This window comes from Halichoerus grypus, chromosome 6, assembly GCF_964656455.1.
Source record: "Halichoerus grypus chromosome 6, mHalGry1.hap1.1, whole genome shotgun sequence".
NCBI lineage: Eukaryota > Metazoa > Chordata > Mammalia > Carnivora > Phocidae > Halichoerus > Halichoerus grypus.
Genome location: NC_135717.1, coordinates 167,943,116 through 167,957,923, shown reverse-complemented (window position 1 = coordinate 167,957,923; position 14,808 = coordinate 167,943,116). Strand labels below are relative to the sequence as shown.

The following is a 14,808-nucleotide window of genomic DNA, read 5'->3' as shown; positions in this document are numbered from 1 at the left end:
AAGGAAGGATAGCCCAATGGGTTTCTTGGAAGCATGGCCCTGCCAACATCTTGATGTTGGTGGACAGAGCAAAGGAATGGGGCAGTTAGAATATAGGCCCAATACCAGAGCCCCCTTCCCTATATAAATGACCCCTAATTGACGCTTATTAATGAGGATTTTACTCCCTCTCCTTTCTTTCCTCAAAAGATATTGTCTTTCACAGTCTGGACCTTTGAGATGAAAGGGTTTATTTAATTCTGAGACCAAGTGTGCAGATAGACAGAATACAAGCCAAGCCGAGCCGGTCCATGGATTCAAACCGGGAAGTCTGTCCCATGCTCCCAGGCTTTCCTGGTCCTAATCTCCTCGGAGGGCTTCTTACCAAGTGTCCCTCCCTGCCCCAGGGACACCATCAGTTCAGGGGACAGTGTTGTAGACCGCGTAGTCATCCTTCTGGGTGACATGCAGCTTCCAGGGGAAGAGGTGCTTCTGGGAGGGGAGACGTTGGGCCTGCCTCACCATGAGCGCCACGTCCTCGTCTGAGAGAAGCCGCACCAGATCCCCCTGATCATCCCGGTAATTTAGGGCAATGTCCTCCCTCTGGAACTCCCGCCTGGGTGGGAAAGACCAGGGTTAATAAAAGATCCAGGGGCCTTAGGCCTAAGCCTCAGGGAGACAGGGAGCAGGGGCTGAGGGAGTTTTAGAGCCAGGATCTAAGAATCAGAAGAGGTCAGAGCTGGACACAGGCCTTATCACCCGTGTGGTCCATCCTCCCATTGTACAGATGGAGAAACTGAGACCTGTGGGGGAGAAGGGGCTTTCCCAGTAAATTAGTGGCACAGCTTGAAATGCCTTGTGTATACATGTGCAGAGCTCAGAACTGTCGTGGGGAGGAGGTGTGAGTTTGGCCAGGCACACAGTAGAGAGAATCAAGTTCCCAGAGCTAGCTGTGAACAGCTATGGGGGAGAACTCTTTAAGGATTGGGACTGTCTGATGTGGGGTGCACGAGGCTGGTGACAGTAAAAACGGATACAACCTTTCCATAGGTAACTCGACAAATGGGGTTGGAAGCCTGACAGGCTTGCAAACACCTTGATTCCAAAATTCCACTTCTAGAAACTCATCATAAGGGAACAATCATGCCAGTCACCAAATAGGAGAATCACAGCATTCTTTCTGGTAGTGAGAAAGCGGAGGATGATCTAAACGGCCAAGAAGGAGTGGTTACAGTGATTGTGGTGCATCCCCAGAATGACACGGCGCAGCCCGCTGACGTCATATTTATGGGGGGGGTGGAGGTGGGCACTGAGGCCACCTGCATGTGCATCTAATAACGAGAGGAGGCCTATCTATAGTTCACTTCTTTCTGCCTTTCTGTGATTTCTGACATCTTGTGTTTTTTAATTATGAATAGGAATTACTTTCATAGTCAGGAACAGAACAAGGTTATTTCCATTCTGGGTGAATAGGCTGGCTCTTGGGAGGTGGTGGCTCTCTGATGGCCGAGGACCCAAGTCCAAGGCTTTTCGCTAGGAAGACTCTAGCTCTAGCTGCAAATTCACACTCATGAACTGTGTGGCTTCCTCCAAGCCCTTGTGTGTCTCTGTGCAGACCCCCCACTCATCTCCGTCACGGGGGGCTGATATCTGCCCGGCAGTGCCGGGCTGGGGATAAGAGAAATGCAAAACACCTAGCGCCTTCACGCGCTGTGTTCCTCCCTCTGTCTTCTCCTCCAGGGTGTCTGACCCCTGCCCTCCGTCCTCGCCCCTCTCACCTCATGAGCTGCAGCAGGTCCTTGAACAGCGGAGTGCTGCTGAGGTCCTCCTCCACGGCGATGTCCCTAAGGGGACAACGGGCAGTGGTGAGCAGGCCTTGGGTCGAAGGGTGACACGGGAACAAGGCCGGCAGGACCACGCCGGGTCTTACATCTTGTTACCCAGGTATGGCTTATCTGGAGGGCTTTTAGTTGGGCGAGGAGATCTGCTTTGGGTCTCAGAGCCCAGAGTGTGACGTGGGGGGTGGGGTGGGGGTGGGGGCGGGCGGGGGCGTGGCCAGGCCACGAACTTGGTGGTGCTGATGGTATCCCCATAGTAGTAGCAGCGCAGCCAGTTGGTGGGGTCTTCTTCCTCCGGGAAGTCCTTGAGGATCTTCACGAACGACTGAGGGAAGATGCCTGTGGCTCCGCGGACAGTGCCCTGGGGAGGAAAGGAGGGGCTGCGCTGTCAGTGGGAGGAGAGGGAGCAGGACCGAACCCCCCCCCCCAGCTCCCTTATCATCATGTGGACGAGGTCGTATGCAGAAGCAGAAGAAAAAGTGACAAAGGTCGCCATGCTGTTCACCCCAAGACATATTTCTGTTCTAGAATAAGTCAAGATCTCACTTTATCTGGGAAGCTGCTTTCATCTAATTCAGTCTTTCATTCAGAGACTTCGTGAGCACCAGCCACGTGGCAGGCCCTGGGACTCGGGTGGATGGCAGTCCCTGCGACTCAGGGTGGATGGCTGTCCCTGCCCTCCTGCCGGGAGCGCGTACTGTAATGGGTGACGGCCACTGCGCAGGAAGTAGGTGAGCTTCACGCTGAGCCAGTGGCCAGGTGTTAAGGAGGAACCCAGATGAAGGGAGAGGAAGAGGTGGTCCCTTCACTCACTCACTCATTCATTCATTCATTCATTCCGCAGATAGCACAGAGCAGCTGCTCTAGAGCCAACGGACAGAAAGCTCTCTCCAGCCCCGGCCACGCACGACCCAACCACCACCTGTGTTTTGCCCACATGTTCTCTTAATCTTCACAACCCTAGAGAAGACATATTATCCCAATCCCATTTTACAGACACGTACACTGAGGCTCAAAGTAGTCCCCTCGCTCCTCCCCTGACCCTCCCCTTAACCTGAGGCCAGAAATCGGCCAGCCTACTAACATAGAGAACTTTCCAGGAAACAGGAAGGTAACAAGCACTTCCTATTTCTGGACAGTTTCCCAACAATACCCAGTAGCTGTAAGAGCCACAGGGTCCCAAGACAGGTCTCCAGGACTGGGATACAATCAAAGCTGCCAAGTCCATGAAACCCATGGTCCTCGGGCCTCTCTAACCCCTGGACGCCAGGGACCCTGCCCTCCCCGGCGCCCCCCTGGGGCCCGTCCCACCATCTCCTTTAGACACCTCCTGCCTCAGGAGCCTCGACAAAAGGGAATCTTGTTTAAGAACAGCAGGACCCAATCCAAACAGCTGGAACCAGGGCCAGGGCCTCCCATCTCCATTCACCGAGTCAATATGAGCCCCCGTAGGGGCCAAGCATGCCACACGTGGGGACGAAGCAACGATCGAGACAGGGCCTGGTGTCTAGAGTCTCATTTCACCTTCCCAGCAGCCCCGGCACCAGCCAGATGGATGCATCTAGGCCCTCTATGGGCCAAGCCCCCAACAGCTGCGCCTCGGTCAGCCCTCCCAGGGCCGCGATGAAGAAACTGCCCGACAGCTATCTCCATTTACGGAAAAGGAAACCACAGGGTTGAGCAAAGTTCCCAGGGATGCAAAGCTAGTTAAAAACAACTAGGAAATGACACAACAGTCTGACTCCAGAGCTCAAGGTCTGCATCACTATCTTTTCTCGCTGCCTGCAAGGCAGCCCAGATGACACACCAGTGAGTCTCAGCTGTGGGTGATTTTGTCCCCCAGAGCCAAATGTCTGGAGACACTTGATTGTCAACTGTGGGACCGCTACTGGCGTCTAGTGAGCAGAGACCAGGGATATGGCTAAACCCCTTACGATGCACAGGATGGCCCCACACCAAGAACAATCTGGCCCCAAATGTCAACAGTGCCGCGGCTGAGAAACCCCGTGATAGACCAAGATATTAAACTCAGTAGATTAACCGACTTGCCTGAAGCAACTGTTTGTTGGCATCAGAACCAAAGGCAAGTGTGGTCTCCAGAATCTTCTGTTCCAGTCACACACCTGCCTCCCACCCAGCTGCCCCCACCCAGCTGTTCTGATTTCCAGGACTATCTTCAGAGGGCATCTCTTCCTGGGGCATTCCTTGACTCTGTCCCCTCTGATTTCCCCCACAACCAGACCCGAAACAACCTCACTTCCAACTTACCTCCAACCTCACCCTTATCCTCATTCCCATGCATACCTCCACCCTTAGCCCCATCCTCAACTCTAACCTCACCTCCAACCTTATCCCCATTCTCAGCTTTAACCTCACCTCCATCCTCACCCCCAATTTCACCCCCATCCTCATCACCATCCTCACCTCCAACCTCACCTCCAACTTCACCCCATCCTTATTCCCATGCATACCTCCAATCTTATCGCCATCCTCAGCTCTAATCTCACCTCCAACCTTATCTCCATCCTCAGCTTTAACCTCACCTCCATCCTCACCCCCATCCTCACCTCCAACTTCACACCCATCCTCACCCCCATCCTCACCTCCAACCTCACCTTCATCCTCACCCCCATCCTCACCTCCAACATCACCTCCAACTTCACCCCCATCCTCACTTCCATCTTCACCCCCATCCTCACCTCCAAACTTACCTCCAACCTCACCCCCATCCTCACCTCCAAACTTACCTCCAACCTCACCCCCATCCTCACCTCCAAACTTACCTCCAACCTCACCCCCATCCTCACCTCCAAACTTACCTCCAACCTCACCTCCAACCTCACCTCCATCCTCACCCCCATCCTCACCCTTAACCTCACCCCCATCTTCACCCCACCCTCACCTCCAGCCAGTCTTTATTGATCCGACTGAGAAGGATGATCACATCTCCAACTTTGAAATTCAGTTCCAGTTTGCTGTTGCCAGTGAAGTCAAACAGGGCCTGGGGGAAGAGTGGAGTAGGGCAGGAGGAAGGGAGCATTCATTGAATTCCTATGAAACTGCTTTGCATACTTCAGCATCCCAGTTAACAGATGAGGAAACTGGCTCAGGGAGCATGACTGACTTGTCTGAGGCCACTCCATTTGTTAGTGGAGGAGCCAGAATTAGAACCCAGGTCTCTCTGACTCCAGAATGGTGCTCCTTTCAGACCTGGTGGGATGAGCACAGAGAGGCAAGGATCCAAACTCCCTGGGTCGAGCACCTTCCTCAGCCCCCCAGGCCTCAGTGTGGGCTCCAGTGCTCCCATAAGCCCAGGGCACTGACCACACTGTTTCTACATGTGTGTCCCCAGGGAGCTGGGACCTCCTTGAGGACAGGGCCTGGTTTGAGTCACCTCTGACGTTTCAGTCACCAGGGTGGGGCTGGCCTGGAGGAGGCCAGGAAAACTTGCTGAACGGATGACGGATGGCTGCATTCCCCTCTGCCTGAGTGCTCCCCATATCACCTCCTATCAGCTGGGTTGGGCGCCCTTAGGGCCGAGGCTGAGGCCCCTCCAACCTGCAGCACCCAGCGCCATTTGTGGGCACACTGAGGGCGCCCAGGAGGAGGGGTGCAGTGGCGAAGGGTGGAGCCCAGAGGTGAGGTGGGAGGCCTGGCCCAGTGGAGGTTACCTCTGCTCGCGGAGCTGCCATGCGGTCAAAGATGGCGCCTTGTGGGGACTCACTCTTGCTGCAGAGAGAAAAGGAAGGCCCGTCAGCCCTCCTGGTTCCCTCAGGGCCTGGCTCCCTGCTTCTGTCCCCAAAGCAGCCCCTCATCAGGGGCAGGAAAGGCAGGGAAGGGAGAGGATGTTAAAAATGCAGCTACAGTTGCTCTCTGGGCCATCACACACACACACACACACACACACACACACACACACGCACCAGTTCCCACTGCCCATGGGGGAGGGACTGTATCCCCTTTGTGGACCAGGAAACAGAGACTCAGCAAGGAGGTGGGGAGGAAGATACACATTTGCTCAGCACCCTAACTTGTCAACCCTTTCACATCTGTTCTTCCTTCTACTTTCCACACCCAACCTCTCATTTTTCAGCCAAGGAAATGGGTTGGAGAGGCCCTCTGTGCCAGGGCTCGGGGCACAGGGCTGCCGCGTGGCTCAGCTGGAATTGAGGCCTGCCTGCATGCCCCGGGGAGACGGCCAGGCACCAAGAGGACACTCAGAGATACTAGCCTGAGGAAGGAGGGAGGCCCTGGGAGGGAGGCCGGGGCTCAGGAGCACTGTCCCTGGAATTCTTAGCAGCGACGGCCTGGCCTCTGGAAGCCCAGCCCTATCACAGTGGCTTGGATTTTCTGTGATTATTTTCTGCTTAGAAGGGAGCTGGAAGGGAGTGGTGGGCTCTTCGGAATCAGTGAGGAAGAAGCAGTGTCCCCTGGGGGCCCGTGTGATATACCAGAAGCCACAGACAGCCCCGTGGAACTGCATGACCGGGGGACCGGGCATCCCAGGAGATACTCTGGGAATGTCTGTGGAGAGAGCAACTCCTCCCTTCCCTCCCACTCTCCACTCTCTCCAGGCACCCCGAGTCCTGAGGCATCCCCACTGGGGACTGGGACACCCAACTCTCCCCATCAGTGGCCCAGCCCCTGTCCTCTGGTCCTCACTGTCACACACATCAAAATGTACCCACCTTCTATCCCTCCAGGCCCTGTGCTCGATTTTCCAAGCTCACCTAACAAGCTGAACATCCTGGGGTGTTCAGGGATAGAACTGATGTCTAGTTTTTCTCTTCTTCCAGGGAAAAGACGTACCTTGGCCGTGGGGGCATCTGGGACAGAGCGCCCAGTTAGGAACACCTGGTAAGGGGCCCAGAGCCTGGCCCGCAGGAGCGCAGCGGCCGGTCACTTACATTTTCCGGGTACGTGGCCGGAGCCGGCGCAGTGCTTGGGGCACCTGCTCCGAGTCATAGGGCGACTGGTAGAAGAAGATCCGGACGTCCTCATCCATCAGCACCCAGATGGGCAGGCTGAGGAGGCTCTGCGTTTGGGAGAGGAGGCAGGACAGGGGGGTGGTCAACAGAAAGGTCTGGACATCCCAGCCCCTCTGCCCCATCCCCATCCCCCACCCTGGTCCCTCTCTTTCTAGTACCGCTTTCTCTGCCTGATCACAGAAACGACATATTTCATTTCATACAAGACATGTAACGTTTCAGAAGCTTTCCTCCCGGGTTCAAGATCAGGAGGGGACCAACTGGCTTGAAGACAGTTCATTTGGAGAAAACCTAAAGGCCTCCAGACACAATGATAATGGTAATGGCAGGTAAAATGACATGGAGGTGACTGTCCAGGCACCACATTGAGTGCCACACCAGGTGACCTCGCTCCGTCTCACAACAACCTGAAAGTTAGTGCCAGAGAGGTTAGGGGACCTGCCCGAGGCCGCCTGGCCTAGCGAGTGACAGTGCTGGGCCACCCAGAGCCATCTGCCACCAAGGCCCAGCCCTGAGATAAAATATCAGATAATAGTGGGAGGAAGGATACCTCAAATGACCCAAACCAACAACAGTTGGTGGTATTACAGCCTAAAAAGTGCTTTCTGATACTTGATCTCATACACAGTTGGGGAAACTGAGGCTCAGAGAAGCAAAGGACCTGACCCAGTTGGCAGAGCTAGGAAGCAGTGGACTTGGGACCCTCACTCAATCTCATGTTGGTTACACCCACCACTAGGCTCTCCATGAGGACGCAGAGTACCCAGACCCTGGCAGTCATTCCCCCCAAACTGCACAACGCACAGGTCCCCGGGAGTACTCCAGAGGCACCTGGACCCCCTCGGAGAATCCCATGGAGGCAGCAGGAAGGGGGGGGGGACCTGGAGGTCCATCCCAGAGGAACTGGGAATGCAGAGCCTGGAAAGGACATGGCTGTCATCTGGGGAGGGCTGGGAGGTAGCCCAGAGATGGGTTTAAGGGTACAGACACTGAGCCAGGCTGGGGCCTGGGATCAAATCCCACTCACCAGCTGGGTGACCGTGGGCAAGCGAGCCTCCGTATGCTCATTAATAAAGTGGGGATGATACTAGCGTCTGCCTTGTGGGATGGCGTAAGGATTGAATGAGTGACATGTGCACGACACTTAGAACACCATCAGGCATCTAATCTAACAGGTGCACCGTCAGAGCTGGCAAAGATCGCTATCACTGTCGCTTTCGTTACAACATAGCGCAGTGGGTACACAGAGCCGCGAGTTCGAATCCCCAACCCTCCTATCCAGCTGCTCTACCACACGGAGTGAGTGGCTCCACCTCCTCGTTTGTGAATAGGGTGAATGGCATCTAACTCACAAGTTATTGAGAGAAATAACCAAGCCTATTAGTTTATCCTACAAATGTATATCGAGAGCCTCCCGGCTGCCGGTCAAAGCACCCCACATCGTTCCAGGCAGGGGTCGTTATCACACGACCCATATTCTCCATGAGGACAGTGAGGAGACTGGTGGGTGGACGTTACAGGGAATCAGATTTTTCTAATAGCTGTCCAACAGGGGACGAGCAGGGAAGGGTGGTAGTGAGCTCCCCGTCCCTGAACCTTTCAAGCATAGGCTGGGGTTACCCATAACAGAGATTCCTGCACCGATTGACTCCTGGGCTTTGAGGAACCAAATCAGACAGAAAGGATGGGATTCCTCCAGGTGTGGGAGGAAGAGCCCCAGCTCCACGGCCTCATCCCTCCCTCCAGAGCTCACTCCTCTCCAAGCCCTGCAGGGGGAGACAGGATCCTCCAGCCACCCTGAAGGAGAAGCTGTCACAGCGCCCCCTTGAGGGGAGATGCCTCCATTGCTGTGGCCCAGGGGCTTCCCATGGTCCCTCTTCTCTGCTCAGAGCCCAGGATTCCTGCAGCCGCTGGAGAGGGCTGGGGCTTCTCCTCCTGCCTCCCACCTCCCACTGCTCACTCCACTAGGAGTTATGATCTCTCACATTCTGGAAGCTCCCAACATCACTCCCCTCCCATGAGACCAGCGAGCTGGAGGGACGGCCGTATTTCACAGGTGAGGAAACCAAGGCCTAGAGAGGATGAGCCACTCGCCCCAAATCACCCGAACAGTCAATGTCAGAGCAAAGACTGAAGACTCCTAGCTCTGTGCCCTTCAGCCATGAGAGTAGAAGAGGAGGGGGAGCCCTCGCTGGCTGGGAGGGTACCTCTGTGCTATGAGGAGGGCTTCCCTCTCCAGTTTCCTAAGGTTGCCATCAAGCCATGGCTTGGATGCCTCTAGTGACGGGGTGCTCACTACCTCATGAGGAACACTGTCCCTTTCTTGCACAGTCCTGATTGGTAGAGGGCCTTTCTTGACCAGCTGGTCTCTGCCTTCAAGGTGCTTCTGTCTCTGTGCTCTCATCTCCTAGGGATGCAGACAGTTTACAGGTTGCGAAATACCCAAGGGCCTTTCTCTAGTTTGTACAAAGGCACTCTGTGAGAGAGCTGAGGACCTGGCACATCACGCCTCTGTTACATAGGCCACAGTTTTGATTTCGTGACCCACCTGTCCTTCTCCCCACTGGGCAGCAGGTACCTTGAGGGCAGATACTGTATCCTATTCACCTCGGTATCAGAACACCTGGCAGACACCAGAGTTGTCAATTCAAAGTGTGGTTCCTTGTACCTTCTCCATTGCTTCTGCCTCTCTGCATGGAGCCCTCAGAACACATCCTGTTTCTCTCCCCAGGGGAGAAGATTAAGGTTTGAAGATGGGGCCCATCGGAGCAGGAAAGCCAGCTCCCAGGCCACATTCAGGGATGCTACCTTCCCAGGGGCCCTCCCAGGTGCCAAGGTGACCCACCGCTACCTTCATGTAGGCATTGAGGGCGGGTATCCGCATCTCCGCGATCTCTTGTTTCACACCCATGTAGACTTTGGCTGTGGAAATGCAAAGAGCTGTCCTGGGAGCCTGGCCCAAGACTACGGTCTCTGGGCTCTAAGCCACCCACCCAGGCCAGGAATCCTCCCCACTGGCTCAGCCGTGCTGAAGGGGCCACCCCACCTTTCAGCTTGCATTCTCTGGGCTTACTGTCGCCAGCTGATATTTTCTTTGTTTTACTTATTTATTGCCTGTTCCTACACGTGCGCATGCACACACACACACACTCACACACACACTCACGATTCTTGGCTCCAAGAGAGGAGGAGCTTTGCTTTGCCCACAGCTGAGTCCCATCACCTAGGATGGGGGTCCTCAAGCCCAGCTGCACATTTAAGTCACCCAGGGAGCATTTAAAAATCTCATTATGTAGGACTTGCCCCAGAATTATTAAATCAGAATCTCTGGGGGTGGGACTTGGGCATCAGAATTCTCTAAATCTCAAGGTACTTCTAATATGCCCCCCAAGGTCTAGAATAGTGCCCCCTACCAATCAATATTTGTAGAGTAGATGAGTGAATCATTCCTCAAAAGCAAGGCAGCGTGTTTAGGGAGAAAGGGAAACAGATGATGGCTGACCCAAGACAAATGTCCTCTCCAGGGGCCTTAGGCGGGGGGGCCCTGGTAGAACCATCCCCCGAGAACCCCCAGCAGAAGGCAAGCAAACATCTGGCTCTGTTGCCTGTGAGCTGGGCAAGGGCTGGTGTCCAGCAGGAGGGCAGCATCTGAGGTCTGGGGTAGAGAGGCCTTTGGGACTTAGCAGCAACAAGAGAGCAGTTAATCAGAGGTCAGATTACCTGGTTGCAGGGAGGGTGCTGGGAGGGAGAAGAAAGCAGGGGATGGGGCTGCAGAGAACGCCTAAGAACCTTCCCAGAAGCATCAGAGAGGGTAGATTCTGTAAGGAGCTGGAGGAGCAGCTGGTGAGGTAGGAAGAGACCTGGGAGGAGGTCAGGGAGAGCTTCCCAGAGGAGGAAGCAGGACAGTGAAAGTGAGGCCGGGATATGCCCACAGAAGTCCGACTTAACAGGTCACGGGCCACCGTCCCAAGGGGAATTCAGTGGGGCAGTGAGAGCAGAAACCAAGCTGGTGGATGAGCAGGGGAGGGGAGGGGAAAAGGGGGACAGTGAGTGACTCCTGAAAGAAAGGAGATTTTGAGGGCCGTCGGGGGTCAAGGGGGCTTATGGCCGGAAAGCCTCCTCGTGGCACAGGCTTGTCTAAAGACAGGAGAACTGAGGTTGTGGGAGAGCCTGGCAGAGTCCAGAATAAGGAAAAGGCAAGTGTGTAAGGAGACCACAAGTTTTCTGGGGAAAGCTGCCGAGGAGGGAAGGGCAAAGCTCCCTGGAGCCTGGCGGGGAGGCGGGCTCAGAACAGGAGGGTCCCCCTTCCCCTGCAGCCCAGAGACAGGGAAGGGGCAGGTGCGAGTGGAAGTGGCTCCGAAGGAGAAGAGAAGCCAGGAACCCCTGGGGGACAGCTTCAGCTCCTCCGGGAGCTCTGCCGGGACAGAGAGAAAGCAAGAGCAAGAAGGAGGCAGAGTGTGGAGCCTGAAGAAGGAAAGTCAGGAAGTGTCTCTGCTGTTTGTGGGAAGGGTGCTTGTATGCGGCCTGCAGGGTGTGGGGGGCACCCCGAGACCACCCCACGGACCCGGCACCCCAACACTCCTGCAGGGCTCCAGAGGGCAGGTGCCGAACAGCTAGAGATTTGGGCCTATCCGAGGGGCATGTGTGGACTGAGCTGGGGAGAGAGGCCAGGAGGCAAGGGGTGAGCGGACTGCCCGGAAGCAAAGATGGGGTGCCCACAGTGTCCCAGCGGAGGAGGGTAGGAGGGGGAGCCCCGGGGAACTGTGGGAGCTGGGTGGCAGTCAGAGGGCCGCTCTCAGACAGGGCTGCAGGGGGCGCTGAAGGTGAGTCCGCGCGATGCACGGGGGATGGATGGCTGCAACAGGGTGGCCGCAGCTCTGTCGTGTGGCAGGACGCCCGGCTCCCCGGGCTGCGGGACTGGGACGGCCGCCTACCTGGGAGCACGGGCAGGTTGCAGGTGAACGGGCTGGTCTTGTTCTCCGGCCCAAACCGCTCCTCCAGCTTGCTCTGCAAGGCATAGAACTGGCGGTAGCGGCGGTAGATGAGGTACTTGGATCCCCCTTTAGTCTTCACCTCGATGACAAAAACCTAGGGAGGACACAGGCCAGGGTGTAGGGAGGCCGGGGGCAGAGGAGGGTGGGGGTTTGAAGGTCCTAGAACTAGAGCAGTGTTTCTCAACCTCGCTATTCTGTGGGGGGCCAGCGACTTCTTTGGGGGGGCTGCCCTGTGCGATGGTCGGTGCCGGGCAGCCTCCCTGGGCTCAGTCCCCCAGAGGCCAGCAGCACCCCCGGCCCCAAGCTGGAGTCATCAAAAATGTCTCAAGATATTTACTACGAAATCGCCCTGTCGAGAAGTTAAGGGGATGAGAGAGTTGGAGGTTTGGAGGTCAGAAGCTGAAGGTCGGGGGGCTGTCTTACAAAATAGCTGGTGAAGCCCCTCTTCTCCTCGATGTCCGCGATGTTGGCGGAGACCGCAATGTCGTCGGGAAGCTGCTCAAAGTCGCTGAGGGAGACGGGAGGGAAAGGAGCCTGGTTACCACCTGATGGGCTCTCTGGGCCGAAGTGGGCAGAAGTGAACCAAGAGTGTGTCCGGCATTCCTCGGTCAACACCGCTTCCGGAGCCAGGCCAGGGCACAGACCGGACAGTTGGAGAAGGGGCCGTACATCAGCAGCCATATTACAGGCAAGTGAATCACTCTGTGGCTGCGTTATTCATCCAGGAGCAGCGCATCAAGTAAGTCCATCATGTCAGACCCTGGGCGAGGCCCTGGATCATGCAGGGAGGAACAAAGTCAACGTATGTCCCACAGAGAGAATAGTTCATCATGCCCAGGCTGGGAAAGTCCTCACAGAGGAGGATGTGGTGTTTGAACTGGGTCTAGAAGGTCAAACAGAAGGTCAAAGGGGAATCCACCAAGTAGGCCCAGGGGGTTGGGGGAGGGTCTTCCAGGCAGTGGGAACAGCATATGCTAAGGTTTCAAGGCGTGAGGAGTGGGCTTGGGTCTAGTGTGACTGGAGTTAGCTGTGATCGGAGACTGAATAGGCAGGTGAGGCCAGGTTGAGGAGGGGCTCCAGTGCTGAGCTAAGTAACTCCCGTAGGCAACAGGGAGCCATACAAGGCTTCAGAAGAGAGTAAAAACAGTACGATCCCGGCCTATGGAGGCCAACTCAGGCAGCTGTGTGCAGAGGAAAGGGAGGACAGAGACGGAAGGGACAGATCAGCACTTTGAGGCCCCGGAGTGGTACAGCTGAGAGATGGTGGGGGCCGAGCCAGACACAGAGACGCAACCCTTGGTGGACACTGTTTCATTGTTGTGTCCTCTGCTTCTTCCTGCTAATCAAGCTCCATTTTTTTTTAGGGTGGCAATGTGCCTAGCCTCAAGGTGATAGGCCACGATTGGTCTGAACCAAACCTAATAATCTCATTCCTTTTCCCAGCCTCCCCTGCAGCTAGGACCAGCCATGTGATCAGTTCTGACCAATGAGACCTAAGAGGAAATCTGCCCTGGGACCTTTCCAGGAGTGTTTGCTTTCCTGATCCAGAGGGAGGGGCAGGCCAGCATGGGTTTCCTCACCTTCCGCCTTCTGCCTACCTTGGAAGCAGGGGTGCCGTCTGGACCCACAGCAGCCACATTGCCTCCATGAGGCAAAGACAGGAGGAAGACCAAAGGAATCTCTGGGATTCTGGTCCTGAGGTCACTGAACTGCAGCAGCAGCTGTGGCCTGCCTCTGGACTTCTTGTCATGTGAACAAATAAGTCCCTGTTTGTTTAAGCTCCCACGAGTTCCTCGGTGCCCTGCAGACTTACACATTTCTAGCAGACATGCTGCCAATCTGTGAGTCATTCCTGACCAGTGGCCAGCAGGGTGTGGGGACTGTTTGGATTTGGAGGTGAGAGAAAGGGCAGTGTCAAGAGTGACACCTACATGTCACCCATCTCCTGCCCAGGGTGGGTGGGAGTGGAGCAGTGCTGACGGACTGAGTTTCGAGCACGCTAATGTGAGTCCCTTGGGCCCCCAGGTCGAGGTCTGGCAAGAACTCTTGTGCCTCTGGCGCTCAGTGGGGGCGGCTGGGGATGGGGGTGGGGGTGGATCTCTGCTGGAGTCGGGGAGGTACCATGTGCCCGTGACCGGTGGTAAAGACCGCCCCCCCGGAAGAGCGATCTGTGAGCAGAGGGGGCTGAGAGGGACAGGTGGAGGACGAGAAAACAGACAGCCAAGGGGACAGAGAAAGAGTAGCCAGGGGTCGCCGAGTCCTGAGCAACTGGGAGACAGGGTGGGAGTGGGGGCGGGGCTGCCACATCCGCAAGCTGGCCAGGCCCTCGGGGAGATCGGTTTCCCAGTCTGCACACCCAGTCCCAGCTTTTGCGGGTCCCCACATGGCCTGGACTGCGTGGGACCTCCGGCTACCTCAGGACACTGGCAGCTGCCACTGCGGGGGGAGGGGGGGGACTCAGGGTGGCAATGGATAAGCAGAGGAAATCCCCACCACTTCCTGAGCAACTTAGTGACCACTGGCAGCCTCCCCACTCACTTTCCACACATGGCCCCATGGCAACACCCTTGGGAGAAGCTCCCTCCTCCACTTTCTCCCCAGGGGCTGTGCATCTCATGGTTATTTCATCTGCAATAGGATGGGGGCGGGGGAGGACAGGAAGGAAGGAACCAGAGCATAGAAATGGCCCTGGGCAGGGACTCGGCCAGGTTGGGTCATAACTACACTTAACAGTTCCGTGAGTGTGCGCTATGCGCCAGATGCTCTTCTGGTACCTTTTTACAGACAGGGAAACTGAGGCACAGGGCGGTTACAGAACCTGCCCAAGTAAATCAAGAAGCTAGGATCTGAGCCTAAGCAGAATTTTGTTCCCAAACACCGCCACACTGCTCCTAGTTTGCTGCCCCAACAGCTCACTGCACACACATAGACAAATCCCAGCCCCCCCACCTCAGTTCCCCCACCTGAGGTAATAATAATAATAATAATAGTAATAATAATAGCAAACCC

The 14,808-nt window shown here is 55.9% G+C and overlaps 1 protein-coding gene across 4 annotated transcripts in view; it reads right to left on the bottom strand.

Annotated features, from left to right (window-relative positions):
- Positions 1-213: 213 nt before the first annotated feature.
- The window catches only part of NCF4 (neutrophil cytosolic factor 4), a 76,628-nt gene continuing 62,033 nt past the window's right edge, over positions 214-14,808 (bottom strand). The window contains exons 2-10 of one of the 4 annotated variants that reach the window (XM_078076569.1): positions 12,223-12,571; positions 11,740-11,893; positions 9,657-9,727; positions 6,725-6,852; positions 5,489-5,546; positions 4,720-4,818; positions 2,048-2,178; positions 1,758-1,823; positions 214-595 (exon numbers count right to left, since the gene is read on the bottom strand). In XM_078076569.1, coding sequence (XP_077932695.1) covers positions 400-595; positions 1,758-1,823; positions 2,048-2,178; positions 4,720-4,818; positions 5,489-5,546; positions 6,725-6,852; positions 9,657-9,727; positions 11,740-11,893; positions 12,223-12,480 — 1,161 coding nt within the window. In that variant the 5' untranslated portion in view covers positions 12,481-12,571 and the 3' untranslated portion in view covers positions 214-399. Of the gene's footprint in view, positions 596-977; positions 1,186-1,757; positions 1,824-2,047; positions 2,179-4,719; positions 4,819-5,488; positions 5,547-6,724; positions 6,853-9,656; positions 9,728-11,739; positions 11,894-12,222; positions 12,572-14,808 lie in introns of those variants that run through there. The other 3 variants (XM_036108728.2, XM_078076570.1, XM_078076571.1) reach the window with 3 other exon arrangements.